This window comes from Netta rufina (assembly GCF_964035555.1).
Source record: "Netta rufina genome assembly, chromosome: 7".
NCBI classification, from domain to species: Eukaryota; Metazoa; Chordata; class Aves; order Anseriformes; family Anatidae; genus Netta; species Netta rufina.
Genome location: NC_140130.1, coordinates 28,799,260 through 28,820,706, shown reverse-complemented (window position 1 = coordinate 28,820,706; position 21,447 = coordinate 28,799,260). Strand labels below are relative to the sequence as shown.

The 21,447-nt window shown below is 36.4% G+C and overlaps 1 protein-coding gene across 2 annotated transcripts in view; it reads left to right on the top strand.

Annotated features, from left to right (window-relative positions):
• Window positions 1-215: 215 nt before the first annotated feature.
• NRAP (nebulin related anchoring protein) overlaps window positions 216-21,447 on the top strand; it is a 48,991-nt gene continuing 27,759 nt past the window's right edge. For both annotated transcript variants that reach the window (XM_084290301.1, XM_084290300.1), the window contains exons 1-17: window positions 216-453; window positions 712-806; window positions 1,507-1,594; window positions 4,739-4,843; window positions 5,384-5,488; window positions 6,138-6,245; window positions 7,041-7,145; window positions 7,768-7,875; window positions 8,962-9,066; window positions 11,421-11,525; window positions 12,561-12,677; window positions 14,418-14,522; window positions 15,536-15,643; window positions 16,348-16,452; window positions 18,326-18,424; window positions 18,921-19,025; window positions 20,477-20,584. In XM_084290301.1, the coding sequence (XP_084146427.1) occupies window positions 382-453; window positions 712-806; window positions 1,507-1,594; window positions 4,739-4,843; window positions 5,384-5,488; window positions 6,138-6,245; window positions 7,041-7,145; window positions 7,768-7,875; window positions 8,962-9,066; window positions 11,421-11,525; window positions 12,561-12,677; window positions 14,418-14,522; window positions 15,536-15,643; window positions 16,348-16,452; window positions 18,326-18,424; window positions 18,921-19,025; window positions 20,477-20,584 (1,743 nt within the window). In that variant the 5' untranslated portion in view covers window positions 216-381. The remainder of the gene's footprint in view (window positions 454-711; window positions 807-1,506; window positions 1,595-4,738; window positions 4,844-5,383; window positions 5,489-6,137; window positions 6,246-7,040; window positions 7,146-7,767; window positions 7,876-8,961; window positions 9,067-11,420; window positions 11,526-12,560; window positions 12,678-14,417; window positions 14,523-15,535; window positions 15,644-16,347; window positions 16,453-18,325; window positions 18,425-18,920; window positions 19,026-20,476; window positions 20,585-21,447) is intronic.

The window sequence follows — 21,447 nt, the reverse complement described above, 5'->3', positions numbered from 1 at the left end:
ACTGAGAGCTGGCTTTACAGCAAAACTGAAATACTAAATGACCAGATTCTGATGTTCACATGGACATGATTTGTTTCTGTGAGTTCATTCTTCTATTTCGAGAAGGATATTGCTACCCTCCCTTACGCGCTGACACAGTTGCCAAAATAACCCTCTTACTAACTGGCAGCTTTAAAAGCCAGCCTGCAGCTGACTTTGAAACAGAAGGTCAGGAAACGGAGCAACAGACTTCAATTCAGAGCTTTAATGGAAGCCATTGACCACAGCAAAAGGCCCTGACTGTAGCGTCTAGAGTGTGCTTTGCACAGGCCAAAAAGTCACTTTCACACTCTTTGAACCCTTTGTATAAACCTATATATTTTTCACTCTGTGGATTTCAAGATGAATGTGCAGCCGTGTGCTAGATGTGGCTATGGGGTTTACCCTGCTGAGAAGATTAACTGTATAGATCAGGTCAGTTCTCTTTCTTTATTATTTTGGACTATAATAAATGTATAGATTTGCACTTTTAACACAGTGCAAATCTCTTGGTTCCAGAAGTTCTTTGCTCAGAACTGGGATCAGAACTGAAATGAGTTAATAATAGGCACGCATTTGAAGAATTCTTCAGATTTGTGAAATGGATGGAAGGGGTCAATGCTGAATTTTAAAACTCGATAATAATGCAATACAAATAATGCGTGCTTGGTTTCTCTTTTGTGGTGTTTCCAGACATGGCATAAAGCCTGTTTTCACTGTGAAGTGTGCAAGATGATGTTAACAGTAAACAACTTTGTTAGCCACGAGAAAAAGCCTTACTGTCAAGTGTAAGTCTGTTTCCTTTTTTCTTTTTCTTTTTAAATACTGTTTAAAACATCAAGTAATCCTAATAGAACAAAAGATCACAATTTGGACTCAGCCTGGTCCTGTGTGATGACATTATGTATTGTTAGTGCCTGAGTGCATAGCTTTGCACATACGTGAATCAACAATGATGGGAAACTCTTACTACCGTAGATAAAGCTTCCTCGTTTGTCTGGTATGTTAAAAGTTACCAAATTAACTTCCATTTCAGTATTTTGGGAAGAAAATAAACCCAACCATAAAATTCAGTGCTTTCAAAATCAGCAGTTAAGAGTTAACAAGATTGAGTTAATCATCAGGAAAATGCATAAAATGCAGATTTTGGAGTTGGTTTCTTCTAGGAAGTTTTTATTCTATAATGATCAGTTCCTGTCAAATTTGTCAGCAGTAAAAGGAGAGATGACAGTTGTTTTTTATTCTATTATTCTCTTTTGTTATTAGAAACACAGCATTGATATGATGATCATTAAAATTAATTTTGCTCTAGGCACCCTACTCCATGCAATTATAACTGGAATGTAATCTGAGACCTGCGTCTGGGTGGGGGGGAAAGTTACGTAGAAAGAGGTGGAGGCTGATCTTGTGTTTTCGAGGGCTCAAAGAGAACCTTTCTTGTGGGCTGTCTGGCACATTCCTAATATCCTTTTATGCTTCCTTTTTTAGGCATAATCCCAAAAACAATGCATTCACAAGCGTATTTGAGACACCAATAAACACAAATGCAAAAAAACTATCGGAAGTAGTAAGCGAGGTAAGAAGTTTGGCGGCCAAATATGTTTGTCTCTGATCTAAATTTTTATACAATATTGGGGTCTTGTTTTAAAAATATAAATACCTTTTCTTTATTTACACTTGTGCATACTTTTAGAGCAGTAAAATCTCAGTCCAGGTTTGAGTCATAATTTTTAAAATTGTTTCCTAAGACACCAAACAGGAAGGTTAGATTTGAAATTGTTTACACTTTCAAAAAGAGAAATGGCTAGCAGATTTTTATCTGGCAATCAACATGGAAGAATTGTTCAGGTAAACTGCAGGAGATACTGCCCAGAGCTATGGAAAATTAGTAACTAAATCAGATGGGGTTACATAGCCTTTTGAAAGAGGAATGACCTCCTTGCTTTATGATCTCATCTGAAACTGATACTAAATGCTATGAAACAAACAAAATTATCTTTTTATTAGATCTAGTAAGACCTAGGCAAAGTTCACATAAACGCTTTGTCAAGCGTTTCTGAAAAACCTGAGCCGGTATTTCCCTTCTGTGAGAAAGCACAAAGTCCAGGGAACTTCGCATGGTGCTGCTGAAAATGTTTTGCTGGGACGTTAGGGATGGGGCAGCTTCCTATGGCCATTGAACTGCATCCGCACTCCAAAAGGCTGCTGTGCACGGGTAAACCTCTAGGGGTGCTCAAAGTCTTCTTTCTTGCCGAATGCCATTCTGTTCTGCCTTGCATTGTTTTCCTCCAGATACATTTGTTTCAAACTTGCATGTCTGTGAACTTTCAGACAATGAGAAACACAAAACCAGCCCATAGCTGACTGCGAGCTCACTTCTGTGTGTATCACTGCTTTCTTGAGTGTCCTGTCTTTCCATGCTCTAAAATAGCACTGCTCATTGCATAGCTATATTTAGTAAACAAACTAGTGTTTTTAAACATTAGACATTATTAAAATTTTAAAAAGTGAATTCTATTACTTAGACTATAGCATACTGCATCAATCTTTTTTTATATATTAGCTGTACAAAGTTGATGTACATTTAATAACCCTTATCAGATACGGAATCTTTATCATTCTCGTACGTTACTACTGTGCATCAAGTCTTGCAATACCAGAGGCAGTAACTATTTTAGCAGTGACCATCACACTTACTTTAAGCTGTGTCTGACAGAAGTGGTCAGGAATGAGTTTGGGATTACTGCAGGTTCTATTTCTGGGTTTAGGCAGTGATATGACACCGATACTTCCAGTGCATATGAATATACACGCCAGACAAATTATAGCTCAAAGATCACTTTCCCTTGTGTTTTTTTTTTCTTTTTTCTTTTTTCTTTTTCTTTCTTTCTTTCTTTTTTTTTTTTTTTTTTTTTTTCTTCACCTCAAGCACCTTCTGTCCTTTTCAATCACATAATGAGGTTCTGCTCCAGAGAGAAAATTGCTAAGGGTACTAAAGAAGCTGATTCTGCAGTACTTACTTAAAGGGAGTACTTCTATAGAAATTTTGGGTGTAGGAAAACTCTTTCATTGGTAGATGTATAAAGTGGTGCTAACTTGTTCCAATTGCTACTGTAATTTGTTCTTTTTTTTTAGTTAATAATATTTCCTGAGCAGAAAACGTTTCTTCAAGCCTAATGTAATGTTCTCACATAAGTTTTATGTTGAGACACCAAGTAGAATGCAGAGATAAAATTCAGCTCCCTCATCTACACAGAATTTCTGTGTGGACAAATCATTTATCTCTGTGTACCTCTGTACTTAAATTATACAATGAGGGTAACGGTAATCGTGCTCGGTGACTTTTTGACCAGTTTAGATTTTGCACTCTTCAGTACAGTGACTGTTTTTTTGTTTGTTTGTTTGTTTTTGCATCTGTAGAATATGTTATAGAGTAGAGGTATGATTTCAGTTTAATTTCTGGTATGCTGTCATGCTAAAGGCAGCAGGAGAAAACAATGATTCAGAACTAAATATAGTACCCTCTTGCACTTACACAGTCATGAAACTTTATGGACACTGTGTAGGGAAATAGGAGAGCAGAATATTGCCCAGCAGGTGTTAGTTCTTTCATCTAATTCTGCATTGGAATGTTCTGCTTAATATTTCTTCAGGATTTCAGTCTTCATAGATATTTCCCCAAATAGTATTATCTAAAGACCAAAGTATTCCTGCAGAACTTCATGTTAGATTTCAGGTCTAATATGCCATTCCTTGTGCAGCTCTAGAAATAGAGCCAGTGAATAGAAGCTGGCTGTATGGATTAGAGAGTAGAGCTTTGACCTTAAGGCTAAACCCAATCTTCTCTTCCACAGAGATTCCTTGCCAAGAATGGGTGTCAAGGAGGAAGTAGTTATGTAGTCTTGGCATGGCATAGAGCTGCAGGCCATGTGGCTTTTTTGGACTTTTGAGCTGGCTGTAAATGGTGTTGGTCAAAAGCATGAGAAGGAGGAAAAGATGGAGAGTTTTGCAGACTGTCAGGTATTTTCTTGTGGACTGCAGAGATTTGGTGAATCAAGTTTTCTTGTCCTAGTCCCTAGGTTTCTGCATTCGTATCATATAGAGATGGGTCTTCAGGGTGAAATTGTGAGTTGGCACTGAAAACTAGGCAGGTCTGTAGCATTTGGAGACACGGATAAACAGTGACCAGAGTAAATTGTCTTAAACTGAGTCAGGTTGATGCTGTCACCCAGAGAATTTGTTCTGTGCAGTCACACTGTTCCTCTGCCTCTCTTGTGTTGGCACTGATGATTCTTACAGTGAGACAGGTGAAGGAACTGGCATAGTTGAAAACTAAAACAGCAAAAACCTGCAGACAAGTTCCCTCATCCAGTTTGGCCTGATGGATGTCTGTCTGATGGTGTCAATGTGTAAGAGAGCACAAAAAAGGTTGCCCAGTATGGCCAAGGGTGATTTTAGCCTTCCTTTAGACTGGTGTAAGGTGCAGCCCAAACTAGTAGGCTCTGAAGTGGATTTGTTATGGTGGGAATTGCACTGTTTTTGTTGTAATTTACATTCTTCTTCTTCTTCTTTGGTTGCTACAGTTCATGCAGACTTCATATCGCTGTGGACTCTGTTCACCTTGTTTGTCTTCCTTCTTGCTTTCCTCCTGAGAGTGGTGTGCTTTAGTTTGTGCCAACAAGCTACTAATACCAAGTCATTTTTTTATTTCTTTTTGTAGATAAAATATCGAGAACAGGGTGAACAGTTCAGGTCTGCCTTTCAATGGGATATGAGGTCTACAGACATCGAAGCTGCATATAAAGCCCAACAACTGGCCAGCCAGGTAAGAAATATCCCTGAAATCTCCAAGCCTTTAGCCTGCAGGAGAGCAAGGACTTGGCTGTTGTGTTTGTTAGGGTTCACAGGATTCCAATGATAACAAAGACATTACTTCTCATTTGGCTAAACTATTTATGGCAATGTAGCTTGATTGTAGCTTAGGGCACCAAAATCAGAAGATGGGAAAGGAATAGCATACCTATACAGCTAGCAATTTAGACTGCTGCATGTACAGACATACTCAACATGTCTCCTCTCTGCTGACACTGAAGCTTCACAACAAGTGGTCTGATTCCCAGGGAGAATTATTTGAGTCTTACTCCAGGATCCCAGATCCTGACGTCTTTATGTCAGTTCTTGGAATACAAGCTCAGCCCTGGCATTCTGAAAGTATGTGGAGTGTAGGCCTTGTGCTGTATGTCATCAGAGGGTAAATTTATTCTTCCACGACACTGTGTGTGTTTCCATTTCTTTGTGTCAGACCAGCTGTTCGCTTTTTGAAACAAGGATACAGATTGGTAGTTATTTCATTTTTGTTTTGTAGAATGCTTACTATGCTGCCTATGAGGGGGGAACTTCATGGTACTCAGGAAGCATCCCAGATCCTCAGATGGTGAGGGTAACTCAAGCACAGAAGACGCTGAATGATGTAAGTGCATGTTTGAAATACCTTTATTTTCATGGGATATCATAATCCGAAGACTTAAGAGTGCATCAAACCCAAATCTTTAGTAAAATGTTACCAAAGCAGATACTGATATATCTACTTCCATCATTAACACTATTTAGCCATGTGTGCAGTTAGTCACATAACAAAGTTATTGCCTACCCTGGAAATCCTACATTTCTGTGCGAATGTAATTGAGATGCACTTCAGCTATTGACCAACGGTATCTGAGCTGACCTTGATTATGTCCTTATCTAGTATGCAGTGCTGTTTCCCTCAGTAATGCAGAACTCATGATGAAAACATGTCTTATTTTCCGCAGTCTAGACCTTTCATTGACTGTCTTTCCCTTACTGGTGAAAATCAATTCTGAATTATGACTGTCTCTGTCCATACAATAAGTTAGTGACCTAATCAACATAGCAAATTAACACTGAATAATAAATATCAATGGGGAATATTTTCTTTTGTATGTAGGAAATATTTCTACCTAACAAACTTATATGGTATAAGCTCTTTAATTCATCTACTTTTAAAAAAAGTTATGCATATATTTGGGAAACAGAGGAATCACATTAAACTACAGTGGTTTCTTTTGTAACAACAAAACCCAGAAATGTTAATTTTCCAGTTCCAATATACAGAAGAATATGAGCCACGGAGAGGCAAAGGCAGCTTTCCTGCTATGATCACTCCAGGTTACCAGGTTGCCAAGAGAGCTACTCAACTAAGCAGTAATGTAAGTGTTATTTTTAAAAAATTGTATATTAGACATCCTGAAGGTGGAGAATTCTGGGTTTAGGCAATTCCCTTTAGACAGTAGGTTCTATGTTGAACCTCCAAAGTGAGAAAACTGGAACATGATGCAAGAAGCACAAGTAGCAAACTACTTGTTTTGAAACACAATCATATAGGATAAATGACAATAGTCGTTTTCTGAAAGATGAAACAACAATATTACAACCTGAATAAGATCATGAATCTCTCTATAATGTTTACTTCATTACTTTAATTTTCATTTGATGGCTTAATTAGTCTTTTTTTAATTTATATGTGTATATATATATATTATTTTTTACATCTTCTGATCTCTCCCACTCTCTTGATTATATGAAATTAAATAGCAGTAACATTAAACTTAATTAATTTACAAGCTACTTTAAACCATATATGCACACAAAATTGTCTCTCTATAAAAGTAACAGTTCAACTGAACAAGATCAAGTAAAAATTAATCCTGTACAAATGGCTTTAAAGTATCGCAATTTTTTTTCTACAACACTGTGTGTATTGTTGCTGCAGTATGATCTTAGTACTTCGGGCTGTTGGAATATTTTAATCAAATGCATGGCTCACATAAATCTCCTGCATTCACTTTAAGGAAATTGAGACTTAAGTATGGCAATAGCTTCAGCCAACAGTGGGGAATGTCATGTCTGCTGTTGTTCATTTTCTCTTGAAGCTTTCTTAGAGAAAACAGATATTTGCTACTTATTGTTTGTAATATGTATTTTACATATGTTTTCTCCCCCAGGTAGAATATAAGCGGGGACATGAAGAGAGAGTTTCAAAGTTCACCTCTGTTGTAGATACTCCAGATATACTTCATGCAAAAGTTGCAGGACAGCTTTCAAGTGATGTAAGTGAAACAACAGAAAATAGGTTGACCCTTTTTTTTTTGTCTGTGAAAGTGAAATTTTGGACATCTATTCGTCACTGGCAAATATAAACATAAGCAAAATTTAGTACTAAAAATGTACTTATCTTAAAATATGCTTGATACATTTCACCATTAAGTGTTTAGTGAAGATATAGAAGATGTAAAGACCATGTTCATTTCTAGGCTGTTACAGGACTAGCTGGCTGTCAGAGCTGACGGCAGAGAACCAGTCTGCTCTATATCCAGCAACTGGGTGCCATGCAAGTTGAAGAAGGAAACTGTCTGACTAATATAATTAGAGTAGGCATCTCACAGACAATTTTAGTGTTTTCCTGAAACAACTGTGATCAGTCCTACACACTGAATGAGACACAGAGGTTCTGCAGAAGATATATGATCACATAGTTAAAGACTACCTTGTAAAACATGCACACAAAGGGGTTAGATCCAGACTGTGTGGTTCATCTTCCTTTTGGCAGTTGACAGACATTGAATGCCTGACTTTGCAACTTTAAGGATTGATTATGTGTGTAATCAAGATACATTTGTCTGATCTAATTGCTTCTGAGCTGTCTTGTTTCTTTTCTTGTTCTTTTTACAGCTGAAATACACTGAAGACTTTGAAGAACGGAGAGGGAAAGGAAGCTTTCCTGCTATGATCACTCCAGCTTATCAAATTGCCAAGAGAGCAAATGAATTAGCCAGTGATGTAAGTGTCCAAAGCAAAGTCTCTTTTTGGAAAGAAGAAAATAAATTCTCTCACAAATTTTGGATTAGAATGTTTACTGGCAGAATTTTCATTATCCCGGTGGAGTTACAGCAGCAGTACATGTTATAAACAGATTTTCAAGTGATTTTCCATTGAAGGAAGAAAGTTGATTTTTAGGCAGAAAGAGATAACTTGGCATTTTATTTGTGAATAAACACTGTGGATTTTTGTGACTAAAATTAATTGTGTTTTCTCACTGGAGAGTGAAAGTAAAGCTCTTTTAACTGGAGAAAATAACATATTGTGATAACTCAGTGGAATTGAATTTAAAACATTATTAAGAGTCACCAAGGAGAATCAGAAGAGATCTATAATTTTGAAGGCAAAAGCAATTTACTAAGGAACTTATTTTAAAATATTTAAATGCTTTTGTTTGCTTTTGATCTGTGCAAGACCCTTTTTTTTTTTTTTTTCAGCAAAGACATACATTGATTAAAATATGATATCAGATTATAGGTAGTACTCCAGCAATAGTGCTGCAACTCTTGGTCCAAATTTTCAGGTTGATTTCGTACAATTTCCTTGATCACTGGTGAGATCACTATATGTCAGAAACATGTAACTTTATTAATGGCATGCATGTGACCTTGTGGCAGATTAGGTAGGAAGAAGTGCTCTGTGGTAACCATGAATTTATATTACGATGATTTCTTTTTTTTTTTTTTTTTTAACCTGCTGCAACATCAGGGATTAGCCACTGACAATCAGAGGTTACCGAATACACTGAACTAATGGTATGGGTTAAAATGGCAATTTCCACTTTGCTAGCATATTAAAAAGTACACCACTATTTTTGTTTTTATATCTTCAAATAGCATATTTGACTTCTGTAGATTGGTGGCAATGGGACTTTTAACAATATTTTATCAACATGTGTGTGCCATTTCTGCTGTTTTTTTTTGGCTTGTTGTTGTTGTCTGCATTTACTGTTGTTTTTCTTAATCTGCATTTTTTTGTTGTTGTTGTTATCAGCATCTGTGTACCAGACTAAACTCATCCGGATGATTCTTTTCATTTTCTTTTTAGGTGAAGTATCATCAACAATATGAAAATGAGATCAAGGGAAAAGCAAGCCATACAGCTGGAACAGATGTTAATTTTGCAAGAGAAAACGTAGATCAATATGGCCAGGTATGCATCATCCAGGAGATTCCATGCTGATGTTGATCATTATTATGGCCGATTGCTCAAGACTTTAGAAATGGCAGTGGGACCCCTTTTCCCTTTGCTTTCCTGTATAAGAAAGCAAGGTCTCAAAGGAAAAGATGATTGCAGTAACATCATGCTATGAATGTGCAATATATTTGGCATTGACTTAAAATATGGGACTGCAAGGTGCATGGTCCGTAAGGTATTGGGTTACAGTAGGGTAAGGTAAGACTTGCTGTGGCAAATTTTATCTGTGTCCATGTATACACGGGACATTTCTATCATGATGTTTTTATGTATCACACTGAAATATGTTTACATGTGGAAACTGTTAGAAAGTAAATGAAAGAAAATGTAAAATCAGCTAGGAGAAAAAGTGAAAGCGTCATGAAGTGATAGAAGATTAGGAGGTAGTTAAGCATGTTTTCCCTGCCAATATTTTGAGAAATCTTTGAGATAAGCTTTGCAGTTCTGAATATGCGCAAGTGGCACCAAAGGTCATACAAGTGCTTAGTTTTTGGCTCTTCTACAAAAATGGTACTGTAAGCCTGACAAATTGTAGTTCTATATATGTGGAATCAAATAGGCTTAATTTCTGTTTTGGCCTGTGGCATTCTTCTTGGTTTTGTTTCATTTTTTAAGGGAATATAATTATTTTTGTGGTCTCCCAAAAATCATCTGAAGTTCTATCCCAGTTAAGTTAGGCTTGTTCCAGGGAAATAGTACAGCTAAAATAGAACTGAATAGGAAAAGGAATTTGAAAAGAATTGAATAGTGTTTTTGTATAAACAAAACAATGTGGTTAGTTTAGGTTTGTCACCCTAATTCCTCATGAAACCCATATCCTTTGGAGAAATTAAGGAACAAGAAATGCATTGTTCTAAGACATTTGGGAGTTTATTCATTGCCTCTATCCGAACCTACATCTTGTGTGAAAAGCAAACCATACTTAAAGAATACGAGTTTAGGATATGTAGCAATCGAGCCTTCAATTAGTTTCTATCTTTTGAGCTACTACAAGTTTTAGCAAGAATAAACAAATAAAATGAGTTTGAAAAAGTGCTAATTGCATCTTCAAGCATTGGAATGCTTCTATCTTTAGAATTAATTTAAGTCTTCTTTCTTTGAAAGTATCTTTGAAACTTCAGTCACAGACTTCAAATTTAATTTGAGTTTTAATCTTCGTAGGTTGGATTCTGATATTTTTATTCAAATAAAAGAGAGCCACTGAAATTAATGGATCTTTCCGAATGAAGTGTGATTTAATATGGGTACAGGGATTAGAATTCTAGCTTTCAAGATCATGAGAGTACATCATATGTTTTATATTTTTATATATATATATATATATATATATGTATGTTTTTATCTGTATATATTTTGTATTATTTTGTATTGGGAAATCACAAGAGAGATCCCTAAATACTTATAGGAATTTCTATCTATGCTGTACTCTCCATGACATTTTTGATGTATCACACTGTATTTTTCACTTAAGTTGGCTGTTTGCTACAAAAGAATTTCAAAATGTTACAGAGAAGATACAGTACATTATACCTTACTTGTTGTATATTTGCCATATTCTTCCCAGATCTGAAAAACTTTGGGGTCGTTATTGTGTATTACCATACTAAAAAAGCTCCAGTATTTTGTTATTAAATCTTCAAAAGGCTTTTCAAATGGGCAAACTTATTTGTAGTTTTAATAATATTCAGTCCAGAATATGCATATTTTAACTCAAACAGTTTGAATTTTGTTAGTAGCTTGTTTCCTAAGGAGTTTACCACTATAATATCAAGGCATTTGTGCTTCATTAATGAATCCCTCTTGAAAATATATTACTACATTAGAAACACATTATGTTTTGGTCAGTTATGATGTGAGGAATGACCATGATGTGGTCAAGAGACATCTATCAGATCCCCACCCTAAATTTGAAAAGGTTAAGCAAATCTTCTGGCTACCCAAGCCATTTGATATTCTTTTATTTTTTTAGGCAAGCATATATTTACAAAGACAGGGGCTAGCAGATATCATCTCTATAAGAGTTAGGGTAAAATAAGAAGAATGTGTGTCATTGTACACTTGAATGTCATATTGAACCTTAGGTAATTGCTACTTTTTTTTTTTTTAGTGCACCACAGTTAATTTTACAGGCACAGTTGATTTAAAAGGTGATTTTATTTTTAAAGTTGGTCATTTTATTCTCTTTTTTGTTTAAAAAAAAAAAAAAAAGTAATGAACTTTTCTGCTAACAAGGACTATCATGTTTTGTCAAATAACTCATAACCCCACCTGCTCATGCATGATGAGTAAACACCTTGAATTTTCTTCAGGATTATATGGATGAATATGAAGAACGCAGAGGGAAAGGAAGCTTTCCTGCTATGATCACTCCAGCTTATCAAAATGCCAAGAAAGCAAATGAATTGGCAAGTGATGTAAGTGTGAAACCTGAATCAATACAATTCATAAACAATTAAAAACATCAGTTTGTTAGAGCAGTGCCTAGAAGGAAAATGCTAAAATTACACTTGAGAAGTAAACAACAATGACATTTCACTGCATTGCTGGGAACTGGGTGGCTCAGGGGATTAATAATATCCATTAATAGAAGGGGACACAGCTCCAGCTTGCATGAGGGAGGAGGTGGATGTAGCAACTAATGGGGATCCCTACTGTTAGGTTAACCCTCCTGGCAAATCTGCACCTGTATTATTAATGAAACCTTCAACTGCCTTAATCATCCTCTGGACTACTGTGGTATTCCCAGTAGTGAATAAATGGGGGATGAATGAGCTGAACTGGTTTTGATATTTTGATGTGTATCATGCCTCTAGCGCAAAGCAAGTCATATGGAGGGAAAGAAACTGTAGAGTGTGACATTGTCACCTCATAAGACTGAGCTGATTTCTAGGCTGGTGATTTTTAGTTTTGGGTAGTGGTAAGCTGAAGAGTTGGCAAAAAAGGTGGTGATGTGTGATTCTTGCCATGCAGCCCATTGATTAAAGAGCTTCAGTCCTGCTTAAGGAGGCTATTTGTAGCAGTGACAAAAATGAGGTCACTACCCTGTGGCTGATGTGAAAAGTTCCTGTTAGTGACAAACTTTGTAGTGTGGACACCTGTCCCCTCTGGGTCTATCTGAGCTGATGGGCTCAATCTGTTTTTTGAGGAGTTAACTGGCAGTTGAGTCTTTCAGCTTGCACTGGGGTGGACCAGACACTGGCAGTAAACTAAAGTGAATGAATGTTACTTGAGTTTATGATTGAGAGAATATAAAAACCCTGATACCTTCTGTGACCAGATCCCCTATGAAGATACCCAGATACGCTGTGTTAATTTTCGTAACTTCATAAATTCTATTTTATTATCAGAGTAGAAATAAGACAAGTGTTATCCCAGCTAATAAAGTCTGTCTAAATAGCAATGGTGAAAATGTAGACATCTATTTTATAATTTTTCTTACTTTTTTTCAGATAAAATACAAGAAAGATCTTTCCAAGATGAAAGGTGCAGCACACTTCCACTCTCTAACAGCTGAAGACAACCTAGTCCTTAAACAAGCCCAAAGTGCTAACAAGCTTGTCAGTGAGGTAAGGAGTTGAATTGATCTATGAACTGGTGTGAGACATAGCTCACAGCATACAAACACTTGTGTCTGATGGATAAGGACTACAAGTGTAAAAAGCTGCTGGTTTTATTGCCTCTTATTTAACAAAAATGGTCTGTGTTTAGCACAGTAGCTGCAGAATAAGGTGCAAGAACAGATCTCCAAGTGCTATTATCTGGCCCTGCCCATGATGGTGAATTATACCAGGAGATCACTTCTAATTCTGGTCATGTGGAGAATAGAAATCTAAGAAAACTCTGGACAGTGCTCTTAATGTGCTGTGAGGTTATAGACATAAATGCTTAAGGATGACTTGGCAGTATATATTACAGTGTTTCAAAGAAGGTTCTAATGATAATTAAAAAATAATACCAACAGAGCCAAAATTTGTACCCTTCTGTTAATGAAGATTTCTGTTTTCTTCCATGATGTAAAAGACTGACTTACTCATAATACATTCTTCTTCTACTTGGCAAAGGAAGATTGCTAGGGAACTCTCAGTAGATCCTGAATTGTTAATTTATTTATATTGTCATATCAGCTATAAAGCTATTAATAAATGTGAGTTTCTAGAGCTTCCCCATGGCAGTTTAAAAACTTATACTCTTGAGATGTCAAAGAATAAAACCTTCAATAATGAAAAACCCCTGGAAGTAGAACTGGAAGGGGCCTCCTGGGCCAGTGATTCCTGACTTCTGCTGTTTTGGCACAGTATTGTATAATCCTCTTCTTTTAATTTCTAGCCTGCCTTTCTATTCCTGTCCGTTTTATTACTGTTGTGTTTTGTGCCAACATTGCTCTTTAGTTCAAAAAGTTCGTCCCCCTGCATGATTACCTTGCTGAGATGTTTACAGACAGATATTTTCTTTCTGCCTTCCTCTTCCCAGACTAAGCACAACAAATTCTTCTCTCATAGTCTTTCACTGCAGCTGTTACAGGCTGAGTGCACGTTCCTTAAACAGGAATGACTGTAAGAGTACGTAAGTTCCTGATGAGGTCTTGCTGGAACATGGTACATAGCACACGCACTTCCCAGTGCCTGCTGAAAAATCTCTCCTTGCTCCTGCCTTGGGCTTTTTAATGGCTGAATTACTTTGGCATCTTGCCATTTTCCTGTGATCAGCCTACATATGAACAGTTTTCTCATTCTCAGACTTTCCAGGTGATGAGTTCTTATAGTTGATTTTTTTTTCTGTGGCTAGTCCATATGTATGTTAACCACTGCACTGCTGAATTTAGTCCCATTTCTATTGCTCCAGTTTTTAAGTCTTTTTAATATGCTGCTGAACATCCCTACTTTGGAGCAAATGAACTTAATGAAAATATTAATCCAGTTATCTTTAAAATCACTGAAGAATTGTGCTAGTAAATTTCCTCTTGTTCAGTCCTTCCTGTTGAAAACCACACACTGTTTTTTTTCTGCTTTCATTTGGTTCACACCCGTCTTAAAATCCCATCAGATACCTGTTTTTGCTGATGTTTTTCCACATGGCACAGTCTCATACGCTTTGCTGAGGTTCAAGTGAATAAAAGTGTTTGCATTTCTTTTGCCTATAGAATGAGAGCTGAGTTACATGAAATTCATCTTCAGAATAATTTTCATTGTATGTCATCTGATAAGAGACGTATCAAAATGTCTGAACAGTGGGCCTGGCTAATAAAGGGTGTGGAGGAACTTGATAGAGCAAGTTAACATGTTAAGTTGTGTGTTTTTGTCACCAAGGTGGAGTATAAGAAGGGTCTTGGAAACAACAGTGGCTACAGCATTAACTACTGTGATACTCCCCAATTCAAGAACGTGAGCAAGATCTCAAAATACACCAGTGATGTAAGTTTTCAGTGCCTCCTGTGGTCTGTTTAAAGCTTACCCTGGTAGCTGCTAGAATTGTAAGTCATCTATGTACGTGTTTCAGAAAAGTGTGCTCTAGGAATGATTATAGCTGATTTGTCTCTTAGGCTAAATAACCCCAGCTTCCTCAGCCTCTCTTCAATGGGGAGGTGTTCCCTCTGATCATCTTCATGGCTCTCCCCTGGACCTGATCTAACAGATCCATGTCCTGCTTGCACTGGGAGCCCCAGAGGTGAATGCAGCACTCCAGGCTCACAAGAGCAGAGTAGAGGGGGAGAATCACCCCCTCAGTCTGCTGGCCAGGCGTCCTTTTAATGCAGCCCAGGATATTTTCCAGGCTCCAAGCACACATTGCTGGCTCATGTTGAGTTTTTTGTTTTCCATTTCTTGACAGGAAAGGTAGGCAGGAGTTATTTTACCAGAGTTAACGTCAGAGAGGAACACGTTTCATGTGTGAAAGTAATCAATATCAATAGTGATACTGCTTGTATCTCATTATACTGAAATATAACTTTGCTATAAACTGCTTGCTCCTATTGTCTGAAATCCTGGGGAAGTAAATCTTATGTCATACAGATGAGATGGTAAGGTAGTTAATTTATGTTGTTGAATTCCCAGCTTTGGACTTGGTGAAAGCTGCACCCAAACAGACCACTTTTGGTAGATGATTCATTTGTTAATGTGCAAGTCATGCTTCCTTGCAACTTCATTCTATTTCTGATGAAATAACATGCAGCAATGGAGCGTTAAAATATCCTCTTTATGTGTCATCAAGGTGGTCTGAAGAATATATGAATAACATCTTTTAAATTAGGAAATTCACAGTGTTCTAAGCTTTATTTTTTTAAAGTACTGATGTTGTTTGTGAACTTGTGGGTTTTTGTAGTAGTTCAACACTAGTATACTACAGCTGTAATAATTTATTTTTGAGTATTTATGCTTTTTTTTTTTTTTTTTTTTGTGTGTGTGTGTGTGTGTGTGTGTGTGTACAGCTTAAATACAGAGAAACCTACCAGAACCAAGTGAAAGGTCATTATATAGGTATTGGTATGGACAAGCGAATGTTACATGCCATGAAAGTTGGCAACTTGGCAAGCAACGTAAGTCTTTTTTAATCATACTTGTAGAGTTGTTACTTTATTAGTATTTTTTTCATAATTAAACTGACAGGAAACTTTAGATCATATTGTACTGAGGATCTGAAGCCTAGATATGTTGGGAAGAGAGGAAATTCTGGAAACCCTTTTACACTGATTTGTACCTCACTGTGTGGGAGAGGCTAAAATAAGCAAATTCAGTGATCTGGCAACATACTGAGCTCCTTCAGTTTTCTTTGACATCAGTAGGATGCTGAAGGTTGCTTGCTACCCTCCCTCAGGGTCAGACCTTTGGTGGAAAAAAAAGCAGTCTTTAATGAAGATTTCTGGATTCCAATTTAATTTACTGGGTTAGTCAAGAAGCTATTTCATTACATACTATTCCTTCAAGTACATTATTTACAAATCTGTAAGAAGCTTGAGAACTAAGTAGAAAGATAAAAGAGATGTGTCATAGGTGGAAGTTAAGTTAATGCTCCCACTGTTGGCACTGGATTAATTGAGGAGCTGAAAAAGAATCAATTAGTGGTTAAACTATGCAAATAATTTCATTTTCTTTGTCACTCACGACATTGAAATTACTTTGTTTCTTGCATTTAATATTAATATTATTGTTTCTCCTTTCCTCTTGACTGATAATTATTCAAACAAATGACAGCCTAAAAAAAAAAAAGAATGATTTTTTTTTTGTTCTCCCTGTGTTTCAGATAGCCTATAAATCTGATTACAAACATGACGGCGTTGACTACAATTACCCAGCTACTCTCACTCCTTCATATCAGACAACAAGGAAGTTGGTCCCTTTGAAAGATGTAAATAATTTTATGTTTTTCTTTTTCCATGCCTTCCATGGCTCATCATCTCTCTGTAGGAGAGATTGTGATGGATTGCATGTGTCAAATGATGATTTAATCATGGAAGTAAACAGCCAGTGCTAAAAAAAAAAAAAAAAAAAGTTAAAGCAAAAAGTGCAAGGGGTTAATAGGACTTGGAGGAATAGAAAGTGCTGCCACCTCCTGCCATTGGAATCAGTTGAGCACAGTAGGGTAAAATGAATTAGTGCTCCCCATCCCTAGTCTGTTAACTTCTCACCATCCTGGACAGCGTCAACAGCAGCATCAAACACTGAAAGGGTGGGGAGACTTAACTAGACTTCTCCCCTTTTTGTGAATTTCCCCAAGACAGGTGTTTGTCTCTGAAGGGGAACTAACTGGCCACATAACCTTCATTATGCCTCTGAGAGAGGTACACACTGTGCTTGGGTTTGAGATTCTGGTGGAACAATGTCAAGAAATTTGTGTACTTCTGTGGCTCTGCAGATAAGTGGAGGAGATCAGACTTTAGAGGATACCATACTTTCACCCCACAAGCAGTAAAGTCTTGATTTATTTTATACAGCATTAGGAACCTAACCTGTGTCTTAGGACCACAGTCACCAGGCATTACTCATGAAAATTGTCAGGAAGAGAGCAACACCTCTACAGGGCATTTCAGACTGGTTAAGGCATAAATAACCATTGAAAACACAAGAAACCAAGGGCAAGATGCCTTACAGATGCCATCAACATTATATGAGATGTATCTGGGCCTCAATATTTCTTCCAAGAAAAGGATGATAGCACGAAGACATAGAATTAAGAGCCCTGACATATTTGAGGAAGTATTTGATAAACTTCAAATATAAGATGTGAAATTGCCTCTTGAGCAATAATTCCAGCTTTCTCTTTGAAAATGTTTTAAAAAATTAGAGTTCATTGTTTGATTACTTAGTGTGTGAGAGAGTTGTATTCTTAAAGACTTCAAAGTAAGCATGTTAGTTGTCAATAAGCAGAGAAGCCCTGGAACTGTTTCAAATTTGCCCAGAGAAGTTTTGGACACCCCATCCCTGGAAATGTACAAGGCCAAGCTGATGGGGCTTTGAGCAGCCTGGTCAGGTGGGAGGTGCACATGGCAGGGGGCTGGAATTGGATGTTCTTTAAGGTCCCTTCCAACCCAAACCGTTCAATGATTTTATGATTCCATGATTCTATAGAATGGTTTCGTGAAGCACTAAAGCCTTAAGCAGCAACAGGTTTGAAAGAAAGCTTCTCCATGATGTGTTATCTTCCATAATTTGGGGCTTCAATATGTTTCTTTTTAGAGCCTATTATTGCTGCTACCATGTTAATGTGTTAGGAATTTTGTGGGCTCCAATCTACAAAACTCTTACCACATATGGAACTTCTGTGATTACTGAGTTTTAATCTAATAATTAAATACAATGCATAAGAGAGTTCATTTGCTCTGTACAGAGTTGCACTGGACAGACCTCTTTATAAAGGAAAATTATAACTGTCAATTAGGATAGTCTGATAAAGATAAAAATAGTCTGAATGAGGGTTAGAGATGTCAGTTTTATAGAAATGCTTTGAGAAACCAGCTGAAACTGCACCTTTTTTATGAATTTGTGGTTCTGAGGGAAAGGGCTTATAAGTTAAGTTCATTTTCAAAGTGGAATAAAAATTGTGAAGTTTTCAGATCCTGAAGTACAGATCTCATCCAAGAGATCCTGACATTTGTCCCCGTCTCAACTTATTATGGTTTAAGTTATGAAAACTAGCTAACAAAATTTTGTCTACTTAATCTCTCATTTTCCAGTCTGAACACTTCTTCCTTTATTAATTTTATTTATTTATTTTAATTTAGGTAAACTACAGGCAAAGCATAGACAAGCTGAAGTACAGCTCTGTTGCCAGTACTCCGCAAATTGCTCAAGCCAAAATAAATGCGCAGCAGCTCAGTGATGTAAGTTCTGTCAACGTTGGCCAAGTTTTTTATTAGAATTATAAGATAACTTTATTTCACAGTGTTTGTAGCACTTAAGTGTTTTATTTTTGACAGACAACCAGCAGATTTACAAATAAAACAAGAATACAAAATGAATGAAATTACTTCAAAAAATGTAGCAAACAATACCAGTAAATACAGTATTGTCTTCCATTTTTAACAATTGTATTAGTGTGCTTTGTTAGGGATTTATCTTATGTGCATTTTTTAAATCAGATATTTGCTGCTTATAAACAATAATGATTCTATTTATAGAATAACTATTCTAATTCCTAGTACCCAGATGAAAGTCATAATCTGCTTTTCATTCCCAATATATTTGTCAGCCATAACTTTCGCTATCCTATGGCACCAATAACCTAAAATTCAACAGTAGTCAGTCAGAGTAACAGGTATATCATTTAGTAAGTTGAAAATAACTGAGTTTGGTTTTGATTTTTTCAATTTATGACAGTTGAACTACCGAGCCCAGTATGAGAAGACAAAAACAAATTACACTCTACCTCAGGATGTACCTCAGCTAGTCAAGGCGAAAGCCAATGCTGAGTTATACAGTGAGGTAAGTCAAATGATGTGGAAATACTTGTATTCATGATGTCATTAAAAGGGAGAAACGAATGTAAAGATGATGACACTGTTTCTGGAAACATTTAGCATTTACAGTCTATCTTTACTAAACAGCATGAGATATAGGAACCAGAAGAGAGAGGGATGCAACTTCAAGTACATTGAAACTGACAGACTTTTTTTTTTTCCAATGATTTGAATTTGTTTAATAAATCAGTGATCACTTCACAAAATTAGCTGCTTCTGTGGTGGTATTCATATGAAAAAAAACGATATTTATTTCAGTTCTAATAACTCAAAGGAAGTTTTTACAATGGAAATGAAGTCCGTGCAATGAGTCACGGTGACTTCATTGAACTTCAGTCAAGCCCACTGTTGCTACCATTCTTAATTCACTACAATATATAGAGATTTACTTAGTTACCTGGATGTTAAAATAAAAAGTTTACAGGAAGGTCTTAACCTCTATTTAAATTGTTAAGTAATTATCAGACCTGCATTGTAGATAATTTTGTGGGGGAAAAAGCCCAATAGATGACCAAATACAAAAACAGAAAGAAAAAAAATAAAACAACAACAACAAAAACTTCCAAATATATTACTGCTGTGACTTTGAGCCAGCTTAATAATTTTTTGTGTTTTGAGTTGGCATTGCTGCAAGTTTTTCATGCCATATTCGTATATTTTATTCTACACCTAAGTTATATTTGAGTTGCATTTTTGCTGTGGAGAAACACTCTTTGTGTCTATAATGTGTTGGGATGGATGCTCAGCATTAGATATGATCTAAAATGTGAAAAACAAACAAACAAACAAAAAAAACAACAACCAAACAAACAGCTACATCCAGAAATCGGGGGTTCATGGATGTAGGTGTATGCATGCAAGCATACATGGTCCTGATCTAATGGAATTTAAAGTGGAACCTTGAAAAAGATTTTAAACAACTAGTGCTTTAGGTTCCATTAATTTTCAGAAGCTGAACATGATTTTCACATCACTAGCTCTAGTTTGGCAGTATGATGGGGGAAGAAAAATCCTGAAACGTGTAGTGTGATGTCTGAAACCTGTAGTGTGAACAGCACCAGCTGTTCTTCCCTAGAGATCAGCTGCTATTAATCTACAGTATTTGCATATTTAGACAAAACCACAGACACTTTTGGAAACCTTTCCCTCCTCCATGCCAAGAAAAAAAGAGCTATGCATGCAAACCTGGTGCAAGTTATGGGATTTAAAATGACTCTAAACTGCAAGAATAAAGCTCTTGATTCAATCCTAGCCAATTAATTAACAGAAAATGATAACAAACAGTGATTTAATAATGTTCTAGTTTGTGGGCAGAGAGTATTTATACTTGTGTTTTGCTCTTAATCATTCTCATGCTTGTTTGAAGATCTTGTGTGTTTGTGTGTTAGTAACATGTTGCTGTCTTTCCTTTCTCAGGTTAAGTACAAAGAAGGCTGGGAGAAGAGTAAGGGCCAGGGCTTTGAAATGAAACTTGATTCTCTGCCTTTACTTGCTGCAAAAGCTTCAAGGGATCTTGCCAGTGATGTAGGTTACATTTAATTACCTAGGAATTATTCTTTACATAAGTTGCTGTAGCACAGGGAAATAAAGCTTAGCTCACTTCATCTGGATGTTTAAGCCCTGCATTCGTCTGTCATGCATTCATCTTTCTTAAAGGCAGATGAACAGCTGGAAACTTTCTCAGACTGCTATGAAAAATCACTCTGAAATTATTATTTTTTTTTAATACGTGTGTGGATGGAAGCAAGGTTTGCAGAAAGACAATGGCTCAATCCTCCCATAGTAAAATTCAGTGTTTTGAATTATTTTTAGCTTCAAAATTGCTGTTATTGTCCACTGCAAAGGGACTGCATGTTTCTTTAGTCAGTTTCTTTAACACAAACACATGCATAGTAAAAATACATATATCCAAACTAACTGTTTTTAAACGACTTATCTCACAATTCTTAACCTCTGGAGAGGTAGAAAAAGAAGAAACTTTGCCTGTAGTTGGAAAGTGTTCAGCAATGAAGATGATTCAGAAATCTCTTAAGAATGGGATAGAATACAAGAGTTTTTTTTCTCACTCAGCTGCTCTCCCACCTCATTAAGAAAATCAAGTCTTGGATTTCTTGCTTGATTTTTATATGATTTATTTATTTATTTATTTATTTATTTTACAATTTGGTTGAAGAACCAGATAATTTAGCTATTCAGAAGACTTAGTCTGTAAGCATATATATCTCAGAGGAGTAAGCCTTAAAGAATAAGGTTAAAGACAACATAAGTAATACCAATCTTGTGCTTTTGGGAATTTCTGAGAAAGTCTGGGAAATGTGAAGTGACAAGATGCAAATCAGACTAAACTCTTCTAAATTTTGACCACCCAAATTGTCAGTGAAAAACAT